Genomic DNA, 22,577 nt, shown 5'->3' on the forward strand with positions numbered 1-22,577 from the left:
CGTTCAGACACTGTGCGTCCTTGGCTGCTGTCAGTTCTATTGTCCAGGCTGAAGGGAACGAGAGCACTGGGCTGCAGTTCCACCTGGTTCAGCTGTTTTGACCATTAGAGCCAATCAGTTCTATCGTCTCCCTTTCCTGTCATGGGAAAGTGGCGGTCGGCTCTCGAACAATCTCCCCAACATACAAAAACTTGACAAGTGGCCAAAGGGTGGGAGCGCCTGTTGGGAAGACCCGTAATGTTTTGTGTTTTCCATGTACTCCATGTTCATGTACAGCTGCCAGTACATGTGCAATGGGAAATGTTCAACCTCCCAAAACGGAAAAGGGGCCATAGTTCCCCAACTGACCTCTCGATACTTCTAAAAATGAGTTCACATGCCTCAAAGAGTCCCTGCCAACACACATACAGCATGAGAAAGGCAGGATTGCTTCCTGATTGAACTTTAAGTGGGGGTGGTATGTTCAAATCTTGTTTTTGTCTTCTGACCTTAACGAAGAAGAACAAAGAGAACTACATAAAGCGACGCAGATTTAAGAAGCCACTGCATGTAGAATTACTGCTGTAATCACCATGAATGGGATCCCATTAAAGTCAGACTGCCAGATTAGGAGGCATGTTCCCATTAGAGCACTTTTTTAAAAAATTATTAAGACATTCCTCAGCACGGCCCAGTGGATGGAATGCTTTCAAGTAGGTCACAATTAAATCAAGATATTATCCAAAACGCACGAGGCGAACTCACTTGCTGACCAACATTTGACAAACTCAGAGGCACACGCGACAGTTTTTTCATTCATTCATTTTTATTCAAATCACCACAACAATTCCAAATGAAACCAAATGCATCATGTTGGAGAACACAGGCACGGAAGATTTTTATCAACACAGCGAATAAGAAAAGCAGAGTACGCCGGTACTTTAGTTTGGTATTGCGCTCATTGAACTGAGCCTGTCATCCAGCAGTGCATCCAACGAGTGGGCTGAAAATTGAAGAAGAGAAAAACTCCCTCCATCATGCCTCCTTTACGTATGTCCTCACTGCGATCACGTCTCCCATGATGCATTTCTGTGTGGAAAGGAGACGTCAGGTGATTAGAAGAAATCTGCATGTGCATCAACTCTGGCAAACATCACGCAGAGCATACAATCATATAAGAAGTCACTGCCAGACTTATTTATTAAAAAAAATTATATAAATCTTCCTCAGGTATGTTGTGATGTTTTTATTTCCTGTAAAACTCCTCACTTTAAGACAAATACCTTTTTTCTTATCATCCTAACAGGATCATTGAGTATAAACAGTACATTTTAACACACATTAACATACTAAATCTACTATATAACATATAGAACAGGGGAAAAGTAAAATAACTTTACGTAGAACTTCTAAACACATAGTTTGAAGATTTAAAAAAAAAAAAAAAAAAAAAAGTCACACCGCTATCAATTTCCCATCTGTGATCTCTCTCTCGATATTAGTTTCTTTGCCATCCCAGCTCTGTTTCTGCACAAGTTTGCCGTTCTCCAGAGTCACCACGGTCTGCAGGGCACAAAACAGACAAGTGGTCACGTCCAGCACAGATTAAATCAATAATCAATCATCTAAAAGTCAAGCTGTGTAAATGCTTGTTCTGTCTTTCTAACCCTGGTCTTTCTGTCGTCTGCGGTCGTCTCATCAAAAGGTTCGTTGAGTTTGAACTTGATTTCGGTGGTTTTGAAGGTGCTCTGAGACTTCAGGCATATAGTCCCTTCGTCGTCCATCGTCACTATTAAATTGGGCTTGGTCCGGTTGCCCACCTGCCGGGTTGCAAATCCCACACCTGCAGAGCGCGAGGTGTCAGGAAATGTGTCAGATGTAGAGACGCTTTTTAATTAAAACGTTAAAAAAAACACTATTGTGAAAACTTGAAACAATAAAATTAATTACAATTAAGATTAAAATGTTTTCCCCCCTAAATTTAGCTCCAACCACAGACGTTCTTACCGATTGCTTTCATGTAGTCGTCAAAATTGTCACTGGAAATCATCTTCCATGTTCCAACAAATTTCTCGACCATTTTGCAATCCTTGAAAAATTTTTCCTCTTTATCCTCAACAACAAAGTGTGCAGCGACTCTGGGTTCAGCACTCTTCCAGTGTGGGAGCAGAGTGTGGCCGTTTTAAAGGGACAGTCCTTTTTTTCAGCAACGCGATAGGAGCCAATCACAGCCTGCAACGTCATATAACGAATTGTTGAAATCCCTCCTCTTGTGAGTTTTTCCCTTTTCCCCCACTTATTTATTTTAATCCGTGACATAGTCGTGGCAATAGTTTTATATTCTAAGCTACATGTGTATTTATCAAAATTAATCTTCAAACACGGTAATTTTATACAGCATAAACAATATTTTTCTCTGTTACAGTTTAATATTAAGTGTTTCTCTGGTTCCATAGATGTCACTTTATATGGCGGGCCAAACAGGCCAAAAATGACATATTTGTTTTCAGCTTTGCTATGAGCCGTCATTCTGTAGTGATCTGCTGATAAGAAGCCATTCCTCTTAACAGGTGAAAAATTGCCCTCCTAGTTTTAGGCTTAATCCCCCCTTTCACCCCTGCAGGCAGTATCCTTCAAGCTCAGGTCGTCTACCAGAGGCCTCGGAGTTTGAGGGTCCTGCGCAGTATCTTTGCTGTTCCTAGGACTGCGCTCTTCTGGATCGAGATCTAAGATGTTGTTCCTGGGATCTGCTGGAACAACACTTTTACCATGACAGTATCATGGTAAAAATAACGGTGGCATGGTGGTTAACACTGTGCTCTCAACGCAAGAAGGTCCTGAGTTCAAATCCATCACATCCTTCTTGCCCTGTGACAGCTGGGAAAGGCTCCAGCACAATAGAATTATTATTATTATTAGGCCTTTGTAGGTGAACATTAAGTCAAATTGAGTTTATTATTAGTTTGCTGACCAATTTCATTTTGAGGAAATACAAACAGGGGCTCTGTTGATATTGTGATGACCTTTACTTCAGTTAAATTCACTTTGGATCCTTGTGTCTTGTTAAAGACTGGCAAAACTGTAATGTGTAATTTTAACTACAGGCTTGAATGTGATTAGAAAAAAATCAGTGACTGACTGGTTTTTGCAGTTTTTTCACACCCAGTGACCTATTTAAGGTAGTTGCAGCAACCAGCTGATCATGCTGCACCTCTGCTTACTGATTACAAGGCAACTGCATAGGTTTCCTGGTCGGAGGCAGCCTGTCTTGAAACAACTAGACAGCAAGGGACGCCGCGAGGTCGGAGACCCGGTCCTCATCTTCGAAGCAACAATTTCAAAGGCAACGAGATCGACACAGTTGCACACAGTCACAATAAATTTGGTCTCCTACCATCATTTTGCTTGTCAGTTAAAGAAAAGTCATTTGAAGTCATTTATGTTTCAGTTCTTTTCAGGAAACCTGCCAAAAAATAAGTGTGTGGATGCAATAATGATCCATTAATAAAACATTAAGTCACAGATGGTAACGGGACAGAGGTTGACTATGTGAAAGGGCAGGATTTCACTTATCTGTGACTGGGTGAAAGGCTTTTTTCTCCTTTTCAGATGGGCTGGATGTAAAACTCTGTGCCAAATGACAGCTTTGCTGTGTCAAAGGTTGGAGCTTGCATGACGCTCTCTCAAACACTGGAATGGTCTCCTTTATCAGGAAAATTACACATTATACAAGGACACACCGTGACCCCGTACTGATCGCAGCACCTTTTTTTTTTTTAGCAGTTAAAGCATTTTAATTGATCCGGCGAATGTTGTTGGGAAATAACCCAGCTGAGAGAAACTATTTGGCCATATGACAAAAACGATACAGTTCTCTTTATTTTTTATGGTTTAGTTAAAAGGGCACAAAAGAATTTGACTATTAAATATTTAACCAACACAACATTTTAGATTAAAGCCAGTCAACACCATGTGTATGAAATGGAATAGTTTTACTGTACATGTTCAACAATATTCACAGATAAATACACATCTGCCAAGCTCATGATTATTTCTTCTCTCCAACTTTTGCCTGCGGGTCCTTGGCGACGCAGCGGGATTGAAAAGCACTCAGCATCTCACTGCTGGTCAAATTTGCTCCCTTCATCAGCAGCTTCTCTCCGTCTACTGCGGAAAAGAAGGACAAAAACACAATGAGATGACTCATAAGAACAACATGCTTAAGGAGTACAGAAAGGAAATGTTCAAAAGTTCACTCTGCACAAAAGTCGAGTAAGACACGCTGCGGCTCTGCTGACCTGTGGCAGACATCTCCAGCTTTGTAAAAGCCTGACTCACTGCGTGAGTGATGCTAATTGTATGAAATTCCAAGACTGGGTCATATGTTTCTGAGTGTATGAACTGCACATATGCACCATTTCCAGGACTTTATCCTATTTTTGAGTTTTTAGAATTTTTTTTTATCATCTTTGTCTCCCGTAACATATCTGGAATGGGCTTTTTAAAAACATAACCAATAAGAGAGAAAATTAAAACAGGTTACGACTGTCTTGAGTCAAAGGTTAAAGTGAACGTCTTAGTTGCCTTATCATTGTTGTGCCTGGAGGTGATTGTAGTTATGATCTGGTGCTCCAGAGTGATGGATGAAGTGATGCCTACTGTAAAACTCTGTGCGGGCGGCGTTATGATCAGGGATTACTTCAGCTGGTCAGGTTGACGTTAGGCAACAATTTCTGACCACAAACCGAGATCAGCTGACATCTCTGAAAAAAATGAATGGCCAAATTTTTCTATGAAAAAAATTCTTCCCTGACAGGGAAGATGCATAAGATGGAGCCACCAGGCTCAAACTGTGAGAGAGTGGTGGAGACAGCATGAATTGGACACCACCTTAACCCCACATTGAGAAAGACTTTATGCACAAATACAAGTTCTTGACGGAAAATGAACACACCTGTATAAAATGACATATTCTGTCTTAGCAGCAGGTTACAAAAGTCAGACAGCTACTTTTGTAGGCATTATTAACATTTCATAAGTGCTAGACGAGCCAGTTATGAAACTACACATCACTTCAGACAGCTGAGGGAACGACGGCAACGATCTCATCCAAAATAACTCCACCCATGAGAACACTCCCATTAAGTCTTGAAGTGTAATGATATGAGCATGTAACTGGACCTCATACTGACAGCTCAACAACCGTCTCCAGATTGATCTCCTTAAGATGTCGTGAAATAACAAGTTAGCAGGCCTCCCCACCTATAAAACTACATGAATCACATTTTATTCCTCTTCAACAAGTGAAAATAGTGGACTGTGTATAAAAATACCTGTAATTTCTACAGAGTTAATGCAATCATTTTGTTAAACCCCTCGAGTGACATCTTGATTGTTTAATTTAAAATCCACTGTGGTGGATAAGATAAAACTAGAGAAAAAAAACAACTCATGGACCAAACTCTGCCTCCCCCACTCATTCTAATGTGCTCACGTCATACTTACCATAAGTGATATCCACTACGGGCTCAGACTTGTCATGTTTCACCACTGGTATCACCTCACAGTTCATGTTGGTAGCTCTGGCCTTCTCTGAACCCACTAAGGTCAGAAACTCCCTGTGGGACAGGAAAAAAAAAAAGCTTTTTTAGATTTACCTTATAACACATTAAAGTGACTAAGTACATTTCTTATAGTATGGTATGTTAGCACAACTCGAGATGCTGTAGTAGATGTGAGTATTTCCACAGTGGGGACATCGAGTATGACACACTTAGCTCCATTGCACTGATTGTACAGCAGTAATCCCTAGTTACTCTACAGATTCAAAGTAAGGTTGACACCAAACCGGCAAGCTGCTTTGAAGTTAGATGAAATAAGCTTGAAATCTACACATTAAAATAGTGTTTAAACATCAGTAATAAAGATTTCCCGTTAGCTTTGACATTTTGTACATTTTCTCAAAATACTTGTGAACCGTTGATTTAGGCAGTAATGTACACTCTAAGGTCACTTTAAAAGTTACACCTCTTCAAATGCTTGTTAACACAAGTATCTAAACTGGGTGTGTAGACAAGTGGTCAAGACGGCCTGATGAAGTTCAAACCAAGCATCAACCGAGTGACTTTGAGCATGGTATGGTTATTATCTGAGTACTTCACAAACTGCTGATCTGCTGGGAATTTCCAGCACAACCACCTCTGGGAGAAAATATCCAGCCGCAGTCATCTGGGTTAAAATGCCTTTTTGAGGTCATAGATCAGAATAGAATGGTGACACTGCTTCAAGCTAACAGGTAGTCAAGAGTAGATGAAACAACCACTCATTACCACCATGCAGATGCAGAAGAGCATGTCTGAACACAGTGTGTCAAACCTTGAAGTCGGTGGGACTTTGGCAGCAGAAGACCGCTCTGGGATTCAAGTTAGCTAACAACAGGAAACTGAGGCTAATATTCACACAGCAGGTTGGGAAAACATTGCATGCTCTGAATTTCTCAATTTCTGCAGTGACATTTGCACAGTATAAACACAGAGAAACATAAAAACACACGGAAACGTGGAAAATCACTACCCAATAATAAAGTGGCCGGTGTATAATGACCGTATAATGTCATGTGCAATCTAGATAACAAAACAAACGCAAGTGCTGAGATTACTTCAAGCAAAACGTACTTTTAAACCTTCCATTAAAAGAGTTTAGACGAGACTTCGTGCAGCATGTCATATAGTGTTGCTATGAATTTACGGAGGGTTTCTTCAACTAACATAAACCAAATGTTGAATGTTTTAAGGGTGTCTTTACTAAGCATGAAAGCCAGCATAACCACAGTCTATTCCGACAAGCATCAACGAGCTATACGCTACATAAAACATGAAATGACGTTGCGGTTGGCGGCTGCTGGCTGTCGCCAACAGCCTTATTGTCAAATTACGACCGTTACCCGCCTTTCAGGCACACCGAACGGCTCTCCGACACAACAGCAGCGTCAAACGCGCCTTTCTTACCGTGTGGACCGGACATTGGACTCGAACGGACAAAACTGAACAGTTATTTTCTTCACAGCCTTCAATACCACGGTCGCTTTGCTGGGAGCCGCCATGTTTTTGATTTAATGACCTCTAACCTCGCCAGAATGGGGTTTCTCACATGGGCCACGAGAGGGCGCCACAGGATTAAGGATTCCAGTAGCTGCCTCACTAACAGGTCCATACAAAGGTAATTATTATTAAACACGACATGGAGCTGTTATTTAATAAAGAATGGGAGGTGATCATGATTTTTTTTAGCTTCATAGTTATTAAAGCAGGTGTTTTCCTATCCTTGCAGTCTTCTGCTACAGATCAAAAGATCATTCATAAGATCATTTATAAGCAAAGCAGGGACACACCAACAAATGTTTTCCCCTCTAGGATATTATGCATTAACTTGTGAAGTTATGCATTGTCTACTTAGTTAGGCACTGTCTGTTTAATATCAGCGTTTCCTGTGACTTTACAGAGTAAATTATTGGTGTAATATTTCTGTAGTACTCCCAGTGATAGCTTCACCAGTGGAAGCAGTTCACTGATAACAACACAAGTTGCAACACGGCTTTTATACAAAAAAGTGACTGTTATGTAAACACCAACATCCCCAATCAAAGTGACAAATTCAGAGGAAAAGTGACTGGGGCACCTTCAGGCGTGCAATCATCAGGACGTTGGAGAAGGGGGTCTGTGAGGAAATAAGTCAATAAAGGAGGTGCTGCTGTCCAAATAGACAATCTAACACTTTTTTTTTTTTTTTGCACATTTTGGGCGTGACCCCTTTAATACTTCTCAAGAGTGATACTTAAAAATATTTTTGGGGATCAGATATATTCCTCTCATTGAACAGTTTGTTTTCCTGTGACTTATAAAAGAAGAAGAAGGAGAAGAAGAAGAAGAAACCTTGCACATACTAATTACCTCATCTAAACTTTATCAAGGCCTTTCTTGACCTCTGCTCGCTACAGCCGGTTATTTATAGACACCCCTGGTGTCAGGGCCTGAGCAGAACAAATGTGTTGTTCTCAGATCAGTACGCCAGAGTGTGTGCTGTTTATCCCAGCTCTAACACGCCTCAAGTCTCTTTCCTGTGAGCGACAGCCTGACCCAGCCTGTGACAGTCAGCAGAGGCACGAGGGCTCTAAATTTAAACATTAAGGCTACTGAGAGGCCGAAGCATTTCCTATACACCTCCCACCACACACGCGCACACCCATGCACACACTCACACACAATAAGTATTTGTCGGAGGCTTACTGTAAGAAAGTTGGGGAGAGGGCGGTCAGAAACAATAAATGCTCCAGGGGATGTTGACCTCAGAAAGAAAAGGGTATTGTCTTGATGTTGGAGTTCATCTATGAAGGCCTCAGCCTGAGCACAATATGAACTTATGAGATGGTCCCCCTGGGAAGCTGTGGTGTTTAACATGAGCTGCCATGTCTTCTTCTTTGCCACAAGGCTCTATCATTGCTGTTTCTGCAACATGTCGAAAGAAATTCATGCTCTGGTGCCAAAACCCTGTTTTGAATTGTTGTTTCCTCCTTAAGAATGACACCCAAGTTAGGTATGAGTGTAAACCAAAGAGGCTGTAGTATGAAAGAATGAATCAGAAGTGACTGTAACAGCCTCCAAATGAATGGCTGATGGGTAATAGAGATGAATTCACTTCTGAGGAAAGGTGGAGGATTGTGGCAAAGGGCCCCACCACTGAGAGGAATCACAAGGGCGTATCTGTAACACAGAATCATTGTACTGCTGACAAAATGGAAAGAAATCAAACACACTGAGTGCTCTTACTCATTAGTGAGTGCTCCCTGTTTCAATGCCTCTCTGTAAACCTATTAAATATAAATTAAGCACAAAAACTCATAAATCAGTAAATAACAAAAAACGATTCCTGCTGAGTTCCTTCCAGCAATCTGTGCAAAGTACAAAGCTACAAGTATGAGAGAGTATTGCACTACAGCCTGGAACTGTTACACTGTTCAGTGCATTGCATGTAATGGTCTGGATTGAACTAATTACAGTAATTAGTTATAATGTTTTAGGCATCGTAAAAAATAAATGATACCTAATTTGTGGGTTTTCTTCACCGTGAGAGAGATTTAATAAACCTCACACGTGGTTGCTTCACTTCTGAACACTCAAAAATGTCCACATAGCAGCCAGGTAAAGGATCCAAATTGACTACACATCCCATAATCCCTCTTAAAGCTTATATTTGAATTAAATGAACAGGGTTCAGTGCCCTGCAGAAGAAGTGACTCTGCTGCACATCTTCGCAAGCCACTGGGAGACGGTCAAGGCCACTCATAGGAATGGCCGACTACATTTCCCGTGAAGCCCTGCGGGGGCAGCTCTCTGGCACTCCTCCTCCGCCTCCTCCTCACAGCAGCGTCCTGGCTGGCTGGAACGGCGGAGCAGACTGAAGTGAGCGTCCTGAAATACGCGCAGGCTGAAGGACGAGCCGCATCGCTCCGTGTGCGGACACCGATCACTCTCACACCGGCTTCATGCAGCGCGTGGACGGCGTGGACAGAGGTTAAGAGCTCAGCGGGAAAAGCCCGGCGCACTTTTCTATTCAGAGCGGCCGCTGAATGCTGGGTTTTTTAGACTGTCTTCTCCGCTCCGGTGAGTGCATCTTCACATCTGTGTGTAGAAGTTGTGTTTTTATTCGTTGTTGTTTTTTTTTTTAATATGTAGTCGGTATATCCAGTGTTATGCCTCTCTTTGTGAGTGACTGTCTGTGTGTGGACGGCTGCATTGGGAAACTTCACGCACAGGCTGAGTGTACTGAGAGTTGTGACTGCGGCAGGCAGAGAGGCAGCCTCGGTGTTCGCAGTGAAACCAAATTTAAGAAGCGGTGACAGTCACGCTGAGACAGGGACTTGTTGCCCTCCGCTGAGCGTTTCGTCTTTCCTGCTGATTTCCAAGAGTGGCGAGCTGTCTGTGTCTTAAATCTCGTTTTTTTCCCCTGCACACTTTGTGTACGGTTTAGGGCTGCTGCAGTACATCGAGCTTTAAAATGAAAAACAGTGCATGCGCTTTAAAAGGATGCAACCTCCCTCATAACATCTATTGCTTAAGTTTTGCACGAGCTCATAGCTTATGATGTTTTTAGGAAATCTGTTTTTTTAAAGATGCATATTAACTTTACCATACACACAGATACGGTCATGTGCGTGGATGTTGAGCCCTGTGGATCCCCCCCCCCACCCCCGCTCCTCCTCATTGACACTAACAAGTATGGGCCGTCTTTCCTCCCTCTTCATAGCTCCAAGCAGCCATGCATGCCCTACTACTGCATGCACATGCATATACAGCAAGTTGCAGATGAACCTCAGACAGCTTTCCCTCCCTGTAATCGTGAATACGAATTTTCCCTCGGCTCACCTGCCGGATAAATAAACACCCCCCTTTTCACTCTCTGTCACTTCTCCCAGATTTGCCCCCCAAGTCTCCCCCTCTCCTGCACACGTTGGCACACACACTCACACAGGCAAACAGAGCCAAATGCCACCCAAAAAAACACCCCCATCCTCCCTCCGTCTGTGCTCAGTTGAATACGATATGTTGGCAGACCAGTCACCCTGCAGCGGTCTGGCTTTTCACAGAAGTTGACATTCACTTCACTTCAGCAAACACAGTTTGTGCTTTGTTTCAGCTTCTCTCTGAGTTCCTCCTGTCACGTGCTAAACATTAACAAATTTGTTTTTTTTGTGTTTTTGTTTTTTTTGTCCTCCTTTTCCTCTTTCCTGTGACATCACTTGATAAGAGCCCTATGGATGAATTCCCACCTCTGTGACAAAACTGATCCTTAATTTGTTTATTTGTTTTCCATACAGCAACAATGACTGCCATTCAGGCCTTTAAGCCTTTATGGAAATCAGAGGATTGGGAACGATGCTTTAAAAACGTTGAAATGCTCAGCCTGATGAGGTACGATCATGTAATATTATGTTTATAGAAAGTAGCTGGCGGGCGTTTGCAGCTTATAACATGCACATGTCAGACGGGTCAGAGCGGGATGTCTGCGTATGATTAAATCTCTGTCACTGTAAAAGCAACTGTGTTGGGCGAATGGGAGGGCGAGCTGAATGCTTTGTGACACTTTTAACTCTAGAGTATTCATAGCCTTGCTGCTAATGCTGGAATTTGAATGGAGATGAGGGGCTGGGTATGTGCAGCTGTTGTATGGAAGAAGGGAAATGAGTGAGTGTTCCCGAAAGAGTTGCAAGGTTTGGAAATTTTTCGGCCTGGTGCTTTTACTCTATAATGCAAGAATCCAACAGGTTTCCACACAAGTTCTTTGTCATTTTTAAGCAATTTTGAACCTTTTATTGCTTCTTTTTCTTACTGGTTTGCTCAGCAACATCGCAATAGTCAACTACACTGTGCTTTGACACCTCCTAGCTCACGAGTTAGTCTAGTGGTTTGGATACAGGCTTATAAATGATACCTGTTAAGCAGGTGCTTCCAGGAAATAGAAATAAATGCATGGTAAAACTGTGACTTCAAGTTGTAACACATGTTAGTAAAATGACTTTGTAGAAAGTCATTTGCATCAGAAAATGGTTCTGTATTCTAGAGGGGTGGAGGCTGAGCAGCTGCAGGCGGGTCGGCGCTCATTAAAACTGGCCATAATGTGTCTGGTCTGATAGAGAGCCCAGTGATGCTGCTGCTGCCCCGGGCCTGAAGGTCCTCCTGCTGAAAGGATAAAGCATAATCACTCTCTGTCTGATTGCTGCGCGACTATTGTTTCATCATAGGCTGTCAAGATGTCGTTTAGCAGACTACACACATTTCACAGTCAGTTAGGCTTTAACAAGCAAGGACATCAGCCCCATCATTGGTAGGCAAACAGTGGAGCGTTTGGATGTGCACCTCAGATTTTACAATTACCCTGCATTTGCCCTGAGGGGAAAAAAATATGCAGGCTTGAGTCTGGAGGAAGTGCGTGTTGCTGTGTGCGAGTGTTTTTGTTTAATGTCAAGCTTGCTTTGAATTGAGTAGTTTCTGCTCTTATGAAAATGGAAAATGCTATTATGTGGTGTTGTTGCAAAGAGCATTTCTTTCCATCATTGATCTGGAACGGAGAAATGGAGGAGCTAAATGTAATTATTGTCCCTCTCCACGCAGTTTCTGCTGTACTGGTCTGCAGGAGATAAAAGCAACGTGAAAGATTAGAACAGCTGTGTCCACTTTTTAGCTGCCCGCCCTCACAGCCATGTCAGAGGGACTTCGGAAATTTGTTTCAAACAGCTCTGTCAGCTGTGGTTTAATATTAACATACTTTTCAATCCAGTGCTTTCAGCTACTTCTGTATCTATTAGCTATTACTGTCCAGCTGAACCTGTTTAACCACTACATGTAGCTAAAAAATGCATTCTTACAGTTAGCTAGCACTGCTAATCCACTGTTAGCTAATAATTTAACTGCTAGTCATACTTTTAGCTAAATAATTTGTAATTTATTTTATTTATAATTTTTGCTTGACACTGTTCTCTAACTGTTTATCCATCATCTTTGGCTAATCTTTACTCGCAACTTCAGTTGTTACCCAACAGATAAACCGCTAGCTGTATTTTATTACACATCTTACCCATATTTATTAATAATTTAGGTTGCTACATGAGTTTGCGGTACTTGGGCAACATCTCATTTCCCTTTTTTTTTTGCGAGGAAAATGAAAAAAAGGTGCAGTAGAAACATAAGCAAACATACATGGAAATACATGGCAGAGAATCTACGGTTCTAACGAGCTTGAAAGTCAACATTTGGTATGACCGCCTTTATTCTTCAACGCAGCCTGAACTCTCCTAGACAAGCATTCTTGTAATTTCTTGAAATAGTCTTCAGGAGTGTCCAGTCTCCTTGAAGGACATTCAAATCCCACACTGCTGCAGCATTGTTGAATCCGGGTTTTGGGGAGGCCAATCCATGACATTGATTTTCGAATTTTTATTCCTTGGTGGATCAAAAACTGATGGTACTTTTCTATATTTATCATTTCATCAATTTTGAGAAACTTTCCAAAATCAGTAGCTGAAATGCAACCCTAAACCATGAACGAGCCTTCACTGTGTTCTACAGATAGCTGTACATACATATTGTACCAAAATAGTAAAATCTGGATTCATCACTCCATAAGAAAATTATCACTGATTTTCAGCCCAGCTCTTTTGTAATTTGGGATACCTCAGCCTTGTCTCCCGGTTTTCTTTCCTTCAGAATGGCTTCTGTCAGCCACCCTTCCACTGAGACCACTTCTGATGACGTTTCAGTGATCAGTAGATGGAAGTACAAATGTATTTTTCAGGTCCTGTGTCACAGTTTTTCTGGGGTTTTCTCTTTCTTTTTCTTATGGACATAACTTTCAGATACTTTTCATCAGCTGTTGAAAGATTTTTTTAGGCCCAGCACTTCTTTTATCCTCTATTTGTCCAATGCCCTCAGATTTTTTTAAGGATACAGTGCACACCATGCTGAGAAATGCCAAATGTGAGCTTTGGGAATCACCTTCTTAGTGCAAAAATAGTATTTTATTTCAAGTCAAATTGTGTTATCACTGGCATTTTTGCAGATTCAAATAAGGGAAATAGAACAAATGATATTTTTGAATGCACTAATAGTAATAAAATGCTTTAAGTAAAATTTTTAAATTGGTTGTTTCTTGTCTGTTATGTAGACACAACACTGCTTTATTCCTTGACTTAGGTGCCTTTTTATGTTTGAATGACTCATAGATCTCTGTTAAGTCACATAACAACCAAAACAAACACTATTACACACTATTAGCTAATAATTTCAACAGTTATCCGTAGTTTTATCGAGCTATTGCAAGTATTTGTTGAATTTTGTTTGTAAAACCTTTGACAGTCAGCTGTGTAGACATCACAACATCACAGAAGTGGCTTTTATTTGAACTCCACATGTTCAACATGTGAATATTTTCACACGAATAGAAAAACAGAACTTGCCATGTCGCAGGTTGGTTGTTTTGGGGTTTTTTTCTTCCATTTCTCAGCCAAAAGTTAGCTACAGCTACAGAAGGTGTGGCTTTTTAGAAATTTTTCTTGAGTTTTTCTTTGAGAAAGAGGAAACGCACACAAGAGCCGCTCATGTGGTCAACACATTCTGGTTGAGGGAAGCCGCTGTGGCCTGAGAACGCACTAGCAAAAACTGTCAAGTACACGCCCATGTCCGGAGCTTGGTGGGCAGATCTGATATAATTAGGTTTCCATTCCACCTTTTCTGGAACTGTGTGCCTTTGATTCAGTGCTGTGCACGCATCTCAGTGCATGCATCTCACACCTTAATCTGTAATTTGACTATGTGAGGCCTGTCATTTCTCAAATGAAGAGAGGTGTTCATGGAGAAAAGACCATTGCCTTTGTGGTCGTTCACCCTGGTCAAATTAGTCGCTGAAAATGTATCGGGTCCACTCCTTGTAAAGATTAGGAGGCTCATGGTGAGAAATGGGACAGATCCGGACAGAGAATGAAGACAGAATCGAGAAACTGGAGGGAAAAAACTATTAGATGGAGACTTTGACAGATGAGGTGAATAAAAAACGAGAGAGCAATTCTAATAATAAAAAGAGGATATTGATCTACGGTGCGTGAGTCTGGTTATCACTCATGCTCCTCTACGTCTCCTAAACACTGCTGACCCTTGCAAGAATTGAATTTGTTTCCTACAATGTCAGGGGGACTTGCTGAACATATTTTTTGTTATAAAGAAACACAAGTACACAGTTTCCAAGACAGCCTATGGATGTTTAGCAGGTGTTGCTCAGAAATTCTCACCACCAAACCACATACCTAAAGAAAGCAGACAGGTGTTAAAATTTAAAAGTCTTGTTTCACATCTCAGTAAGACCAGGAAATGCTTGTAGCGAGACATTTAAAGCAGGGAAAGCACCGAATGTTCTGGTAATCTAAAATGTTGAACCATGATGAGTGCCATCACCTGAGGTTAGAAAAACCTGCAGATTTGGACCAATTTATCACCCATTAAGACTAGCTGGTAGATGTTTGCCAGCCTCATCTGTATTAACTGTGACTGCAGAATAGAATATAGTGGCGTGGCTTAGAAAACTTGTTGCATTTCTTCCATCACCTTGTATGTTTCTGTGAAAGTGAGTTCTAGAAAGAAGCAAAATATTTGGAGATACGTAGCCTCTGAGCTCATTAGGTAAGCATACCAAACGTAGGTGTGTGTGTGTGTGTATGTGTGTGTTTGCAACCTAGTATGTCACTCATTGCTGGAGCTAGACTTGTTTGTCCTGACATACAGTATTTGGAATCCAGCCTGTTCATGCCCAGAGATACTCACTCTAAGCAGCCAAATCACAGCGGGAACACTCACTCTCGACTCACAACAGACATACAGAACATGAATGTGTTCAAGTGCACACACATGTATGAACCCGTTTACAGTACACGGGTACACATGCAGAATTTAGATATACTCCCTCCTATGTTTCACACACACTTGACAATGCACCGGTTTCCACTTAGACACATACTATTTATCTCTTTCATGCGCAAAGAAACACACGCTGCTATCAAATCACACTGGCCCTCAGCAATTTTCTCAAAGATAACAGGGCGCTTCAGCTTGCGCTAGACTATTCTGCTGCTCTGTGTTTGTGTTGTGCACCAAGTCTCTTTCCTGTAGTGCGAAAATGAAAAGGCTTTAAAAAACAACCCACTAAACCTAACTCACCTCTGGGCTACAGAAGACAGAGAGAGTGTTGTGTGTTAATGGCAAGTAAACACTGTGGATGCAATTAATTGAGATTGCCTAAGAGGAAAGTCTAATGGGAAATCAGAGTCCCACTTCTCAAGAATTGTGGGTAGCGCATTGTTATGCATTCGCCCCCTGTTGTTAGAGTGTGAATTTGACAAGACTGGTTCTCTGTGGTTGGTGTGTGTGTGTGTGTGTGTGTGTGTGTGATGTGTTTTGTGACAGGTTCACATGTATTGAAGAGAAGTGTCAGTCTTCCAATTTAACTCCAGCCTGGAAACGTACAATTAGAACAGTGGACGTTCGATCAGAGTTTCAAATAATCTCCTGGTTTGTTCACCTTTAAAACCAAATAAAGTTTTGCATGCCTACAAATCTGTCTCCATGACAGCCTTGCTACCTCATAAAAAATCCACAACAGGCAGACCTTGAGTTGGTCAGGTTGGTGTCACAACTTTAAAACTGAAGAACTCCTCTCCTGCAGTTTTATTCCAGTATGAGTAGATGCCATGTTTCCATCTTTTGAGGCCTCACGCATTTTTCAACCTCACGGAGCGATGCAAGCGACGGGCAGGGGACGGGCGGCAGCGTCCTTTAAGTAATAACAGCAGCGGGATCTGTGGGGAAGTGCGGCTGTGTTTTTGATCACCACTCCAACTCGTAACACCTTCGAGTGTTATGTATGCGTGAACTGTAAACAAGTGGCAACAAATGATTACCAGCATGCTGAGTGTGAAGGGCTGAGGTGAGAGGAGGTGACGGACAGCAGAGATGGGTGAGTGAACGCAGCGCTGGACATGTACGCACACAGTCACACACTGCAGGGCTGGGACGCTATAATGTCGCTCGAAGGGAGCCGCCTCATCTCACGCTCCGCTGGCTGAGGCACTCCAGGGAGGGCGCGCACACACACACACACACACACACACACACACACACACACACACACACACACACACACACACACACACACGTACACGACTTGTATACAAAGGCCTGCATGCACACTCCTACACGCACATACGAGTCTTATCTATATTCTGTACAGCCTTTTTCATTTTTGCCTTTGTGAGAACAAAATCGTTATATTTTGCAAAGTAATTTTCTGCTTTGTTTCTGCCGTTGTTAAGGAAGAAACACGAAACAACTCGAGCTGATTTAATTTGTGTGAAATTCGAGTCAAGGGTAAGTTCACACCAAATGTGGAAATCAGTAAAAACTTCATATTACCCGCAATATTTTTTTCACAGACCATCTTCAAACTTTACAACAGTATACTATACCTGGGGGGGAGTACTTAAGTTGACTAAGCATTTTACCTTGACCTTAATCGTTAGCGCCCAAGGTCAAAGATGACCTTGAAAACAAAATATGAAGAAACTATATCGAGTAATATATCATATGAAAGGGCACAGAGAGGGCTGTACAAGACACTGTTTTTGTAATATGAAGCCCTATGAGGTTACAGGGACACCATAGCAGGCTAACATTGTAATATGTGGTTATAAAAACACCATCAAAATCCAAAGTTTTAGTAAAGCCCTTGGTCTTCAGACAGAGCTGCAGTGCTGAGTGCTCTTGTTTTTGCCGTGTTGCCTTAATTTGATAGAGATCGTGGAGACAGACAGGAAAACGGAGAAAAAGAAGGACCACAGGTGGGATTCAAACCCATGCTAAGTGCTTTATTAGCTACTTTAGCTTCACTGCACTTACAAGACAGGTGCAAGCGTTAAACATACTGAAATACTCGGTGATGTAAATTTGTCATTTTCTTACCACAAATGGAGTACAACTGGATAACGTGGCACTCCCCCTGCATTGGCCTAAAACCATGCTAGCTGCTGGTTTGTGTGGTCCATTGTTCAACGTCAGGTTTTCGTGGAGAGCTAAAATATCTGTTCATGGCTACTTTACAGCTGGAGCTGAATGAAGCTTATTGGAGATTAAATGAAAAGATAAACCACAAAGAGATGATTATCTGCTGGTTCTCTGATGTCTCCCTGTGTGTTTACAAGTAAACCGGACAAAGCTACAAGGTGCACACATGCAGGTGATGTTGTGATGAGGTTTTGTGCTCCACAGAGTGGTTGTTTGCTTCATTTATGTGCAGTCAGGTGACGGATGGGATGGGCAGGGGATTGGTTTTCATCCATCAGCAAAGCCTTCGGGCCATTTTTACGCTTTCTTATTCTTTTCTGTCTGTCTGCTGTTCCCCTGCTCACATCCCTTCTCTTTGTTTCTTTGGCTATGTGCACCACTTTTTCCATCTTTTCTCCAGTCTACTTTTTTTTTCTTCTTTCTCCGTCGTCATCTTTTTTCTTTTTTTTTTTGCATACCACTCTTCTTCCTCTTCTCCATATCTCACTCAATCCTATTTTTCTTCAGTTTGCCTGCTTTAAATTCCTCTGTATTTATCGTCTATCCCTTTTGCCTCCCTTTGACGACTTATTTTTCTTTCTTGGCTTCACGCTCGCACACGCACACACACTTACATTGACGGTCTGTTCTGCTTACAATTAAAGCGTACCTCCCTCTTCCCTTTTCCCAAGCAGGCTCATAATAGGAAATGCCCTTGTTATCTCGTCGCGTACCAGCGTTATTAATATAAGCCGCAGACAAACAAGGTGTGGGTACGTGCTCTGCTATGCTCCAGGCTGATATTTCATGGTCAAACCTCTCCAACGGTTTTGTGCTCATCAGCGTGGTAATGGGGCACAGAAAGGTGCCGGACAGATAAGCGAGAAAGGAAAAGGGAGAAATGTGGGAAATGAAGTGAAGTGTGGAGCTCTCCAGGGCGAAATAATAATTCTTGAGTGTGATGTGGAATTTTTGGGGGGTTGATTGGATGGAGACATAGCTGAGTGTGGAGGGAAAAGACTCGAGGGGGTGGGGGCTGGGGGGCAGACTCAAGTTCACAATGTATTAAATGGATGATTGCATGAGTTGGGCTGTATTTAGTTCCACTTTTATGGTTTTATGTGGTGTTATTCTTGTGCAATAAAGAAGAATTATATTTTATTACAATCTTAACATGATGTGAGATTTCTATTATTTCTATTGTGTACTTGCTTTTTGAATAAGGGCCAGTCTCCGCTCCACAATTCAAGTCAACCAGTGGTGATGGAGATCTTGAAGGGTGACTACATTTCATATTTTGTTTTATTTTATTAAATTAAAAAAAATTCTTCCAACAAAATCTCAGAAAACCCCGTCAAACACACACACCTGCCTTCCTACTCGATGTCCCACATCAACTGTCTGTGAATTGGTTCAGCTTTGAAGGTCTAGATCCTTCCAGAAATCTGTAACACCACAGACTGAATTTTGATATTTCACAACCTGAATACTTGAATCAATGGAACAGCCTCACAGTTAGAGGAAAGTTCATCCACTGGGCTAGAAGATTGACTCCAGGCAGCCGGTGCTCATCAACTGTCCAATTTGTTCTCTTTTAAACTAAAACTAAACTTTGTATTATGAGGCAAAAAAAAAAAAGCCCTAAAACCTCAACATGTTTGTTGCCAAACACTTAGCAAATGTGTTACCTTGTTTAGTGTCTGTTTACTTTGTTGCTAACAGTAGATTCACACGGTTTATTTAAAAAGCTGTACCATCCACCCATCTGTCGTAACTGTCTGTCTTCCATTCCTCTTTTGTTGACTTGTTGCCAACTCAGCTAAAAAGCTGCTTTCTGTTCCTTTGAGAGTCAGCACAGCGAGTTGGATTTCAAATAAGTCACTTTTTCCTCTTTTCAAATGCACGTGTGAAAATGCTTCATTTACAAGCAGGCTGAATATTGAAACTGCAGCTAACTTCAGCCATTTATGTCTGTGACAGAAATTCTGTGGCATGTAAAACACATTAGATCAGGGATCAAATGACGAGCATAAAACAACAGCGATTAGAGGGCACGTCTTGCAATCCTATTGATCTTTCCTTCATCAGAGAAACAGCCAATATTTGTGAGACAATGTCTGTTTGATCACTGCGTTTCGCTCACCGCCCAAGCAGTAGCAATAAGCAATGAAGGAAGTGATCAGTTCTGACTTCTGTCTTGGCTCAGAGTGTGTAATTGTTTGAGGCTATCATCTGCTACAGAGGATATGAGCAGCTATGCATTTTTCTCTTTCAGCCTGATTGCAAATGACTGTCTGTCAGCAGGGACTGTATTTGTTAATGGACTTCAGGGCATTATGTCCTCAGAGAGCGTGGGGTGTGTGTATGTGGGGGGATGATAAAGAGCAAGGCAAATATTGTTTGTGTGGTTTGGATTGAGTGCAACAGTGTGCAATGTGAGAATTGCTAGAAGGTCTGAAAAGGATGCAATTAAAGCCATTAGTTATTTTTCCCTCCAATGTTTTCTCTTGAAGAAATTGCTTATTGATATCAAGACATCCAGGGAATTTACTCTCTGTCTCCTTCTGCTTTTTCCACTCCATCCTCCTCCTCTTTCTCTAACCCTTCTCGTGTCCGTGCTGAGCTCTTTGAATAGGCTCCCTGTTTGCCTCTGCTGGCTCCTGGCAAATATGCTTCTGTGTCCAGGATGAGACAATGGCAATGATAAGACATAAAGGAAAGAAGAAAGAAGAGAAAGATGCAGAGAGACAGAGTGACACAGACAGAGAATTAGTGCTGAATGAATGAGTAAATAGAACTGGAGGAAAGATGTTGGAGCCAAGTGGAGGGACAAAGAGCTGATTGTCGCAGTAAACTGAGGGGCCTTTCAGTTCCTGGACAGTTGGTCCCTGATGTTTGTCTTAGATTCTCTGAGGAGAAGTTACACGATTCAGCAGGTCCACTCGGTTGGTAGTTTAATTCTATGGTACTTGTTAAGAAAAAGTAACTTTTGATATGTTTTTTTTTTTTATTAAAAAATGTGGCTGTTGTCTCAGATATTAGTGCCATCACAAGTTTGTGAGTTCTTTCCTGCTACTGATTCTATTACCATCACTTAATCCTGGTTTATTTTCATAACTCAGCGCTGTGGTTCTTATAAAGCGCTTTTCTACTCAACTTGAGCAGTCAAAGCAATTTATATAATACACTTCATTCACTTATTCACATGCAAGCACTTTACTTCTACTCTTAGGCGCTTTCTATCTAATATTAACACCCATTCATCTTCTAATAAGTGTATTGGATTTAGTATCTTTCATGCAGACTGGTGCAGCCAGGGTTTGAACCAACAACTTTCTGATTAGTAATTTACTGTAATTCAAGTTTTATTTGTGTACCGCTAAATCACCTCAATGTGCTTTATAATGCACGGTAACGACATTACAATAATACAAAGATAACCCCAACAATCTGACGATCCCCTATGAGCAAGGACTTAGCGACAGTGGGAAGGAAAAACTTGCTTTTAACAGGAAGAAACCTCTGGTAGAAACAGGACAAAACACTGTGGAAGAGAGCCAGAGATCAATAAAAATTATGTTTAAATGCAAAGTGGTGTGTAAAGACATGACCTGCACAACATTCTGAGAAGCTGTGATTTTTGATAATGATGATGATGATGATGATGCTCCACACGCTACACCTAAAAGCTCGCAGAAGGTATCTGCCCATGCATGCCTGGACATGTCTGTGTTGCAAGCATCAGTTGCATGGCACGGTGCAACATGAAACTATAGCGACGCAGATTCAATTCATCATGAACTTCATAGTAATGATATTATTTGAATGCATTAGTAAGAAAAAGAGCTAAAAATAGCCTCCATGGGAGAGCTTTCGCCCATCACTTTGGCTGTCATCTATCACTGATATCATCAACCATCATCACAACGCTTTATAAAAATTTATTTTTGTCTTTTTATTGGAAGATTTTGTGTGATTGGGTTAAACATTGTTAGGATTTTATAGAAGAATAGGAAACCTGTTCGATGTTGAAGTGTTATTTTGGTTGTGCGAATCAGCTGTTTGCACTAGAAATGTTTTCAATAATTTGAATAATAGGTCCTTCAGTTGTTAATAGTTCTAAAGTAACCTCGACCCAAATCGTTGTTATCTTGAAAACTTTTAAGCAAACTGTGTATTTCAAGCACAAGTTGCACGGAGACATGAAGCTGAGGATAAAACCGAAATCAGTGGTCATGTGCAACAACTTGACAGTTGACAGTTTGCTGATCATTTACTTGTGCAATTTTTTTCTTCTATAGATCAGTGACATTGCAAAGACAGCATGCTTGGCCTAGGGAGTAGCACTTAAAAAAAAATCCCAGCAAAGCTTAAACGCTTGGGCTGCGTTGCAGAAGCAGCGCTTTTTCTTCAGACAGTGGAAGTAGAAGTTTTGACAAGAGCAGGAAAAAGAAGGAGGGGAAGATGAAAGCAGTGTACCTTCTAGCTCCTGGTAAAGGAAGTGATCTGAGTGCCAGTGAGAGGCAAAGAGAGGAATAGATGTGGGATGTGAGCTTGAAAAAAGGCAAGGAGACCCACCACAGCAGGGTGCTCTGCTGAGCTGCGCTAAAGAGCAACATGAAAAAGGTTTTGAACTTGAGCCAGGCCCCTTAGCTATACAGATACTGAGGGACTGAGGAGAGGAGAAAAAAAAGAGAGGAAATGATGGGAGGATAGGAAAGTTTAAGAAAAGGGAGGATTAGACAGGAGGGGTGAAGATGAAAAGAGTTGCAAGTACTGAAGAGGAAAGAGGAAAATGGGCGCGGAGAGGACGGCAAAGAGGCGAAAAAGATGAAACCTGGGTAGAGACGTAAAGGAAAGTGCTTTCCACAGTCTTCTTTCAACTTGACAGAGTACGGGATGAAGCTGTGGAATGAGAAGTAATTTCTAAAACAGAACAACAATTCTCCAGGGGACACCGTT

The 22,577-nt window shown here is 41.6% G+C and overlaps 3 protein-coding genes across 7 annotated transcripts in view; 1 reads left to right on the top strand and 2 right to left on the bottom strand.

Moving 5' to 3' along the window:
* Positions 1-794: 794 nt before the first annotated feature.
* On the bottom strand, positions 795-2,144 carry fabp4a (fatty acid binding protein 4a). The gene is made up of 4 exons (XM_040020635.1): positions 1,987-2,144; positions 1,647-1,822; positions 1,441-1,542; positions 795-1,068 (listed from the first exon to the last, which is right to left on the bottom strand). The coding sequence occupies exons 1-4, from the start codon at positions 2,057-2,059 to the stop codon at positions 1,015-1,017; spliced, it is 405 nt and encodes a 134-aa protein (XP_039876569.1). The 5' UTR covers positions 2,060-2,144; the 3' UTR covers positions 795-1,014.
* Positions 2,145-3,954: 1,810 nt separating this feature from the next.
* On the bottom strand, positions 3,955-7,118 carry mrpl53 (mitochondrial ribosomal protein L53). The gene is made up of 3 exons (XM_040020636.1): positions 6,987-7,118; positions 5,485-5,597; positions 3,955-4,146 (listed from the first exon to the last, which is right to left on the bottom strand). Exons 1-3 carry the CDS (start codon positions 7,079-7,081, stop codon positions 4,028-4,030), a joined length of 327 nt encoding a protein of 108 aa, XP_039876570.1. The 5' UTR covers positions 7,082-7,118; the 3' UTR covers positions 3,955-4,027.
* Positions 7,119-9,403: 2,285 nt separating this feature from the next.
* The window catches only part of pag1 (phosphoprotein membrane anchor with glycosphingolipid microdomains 1), a 60,130-nt gene continuing 46,956 nt past the window's right edge, over positions 9,404-22,577 (top strand). For 2 of the 5 annotated variants that reach the window (XM_040020630.1, XM_040020627.1), the window contains exon 1: positions 9,404-9,638. The gene's annotated coding sequence lies outside the window, so the exon portion shown is untranslated. The other 3 variants (XM_040020625.1, XM_040020629.1, XM_040020626.1) reach the window with 2 other exon arrangements.

Source organism: Simochromis diagramma, unplaced genomic scaffold (assembly GCF_900408965.1).
Source record: "Simochromis diagramma unplaced genomic scaffold, fSimDia1.1 OVJJ01000753.1, whole genome shotgun sequence".
Taxonomy (NCBI): domain Eukaryota; kingdom Metazoa; phylum Chordata; class Actinopteri; order Cichliformes; family Cichlidae; genus Simochromis; species Simochromis diagramma.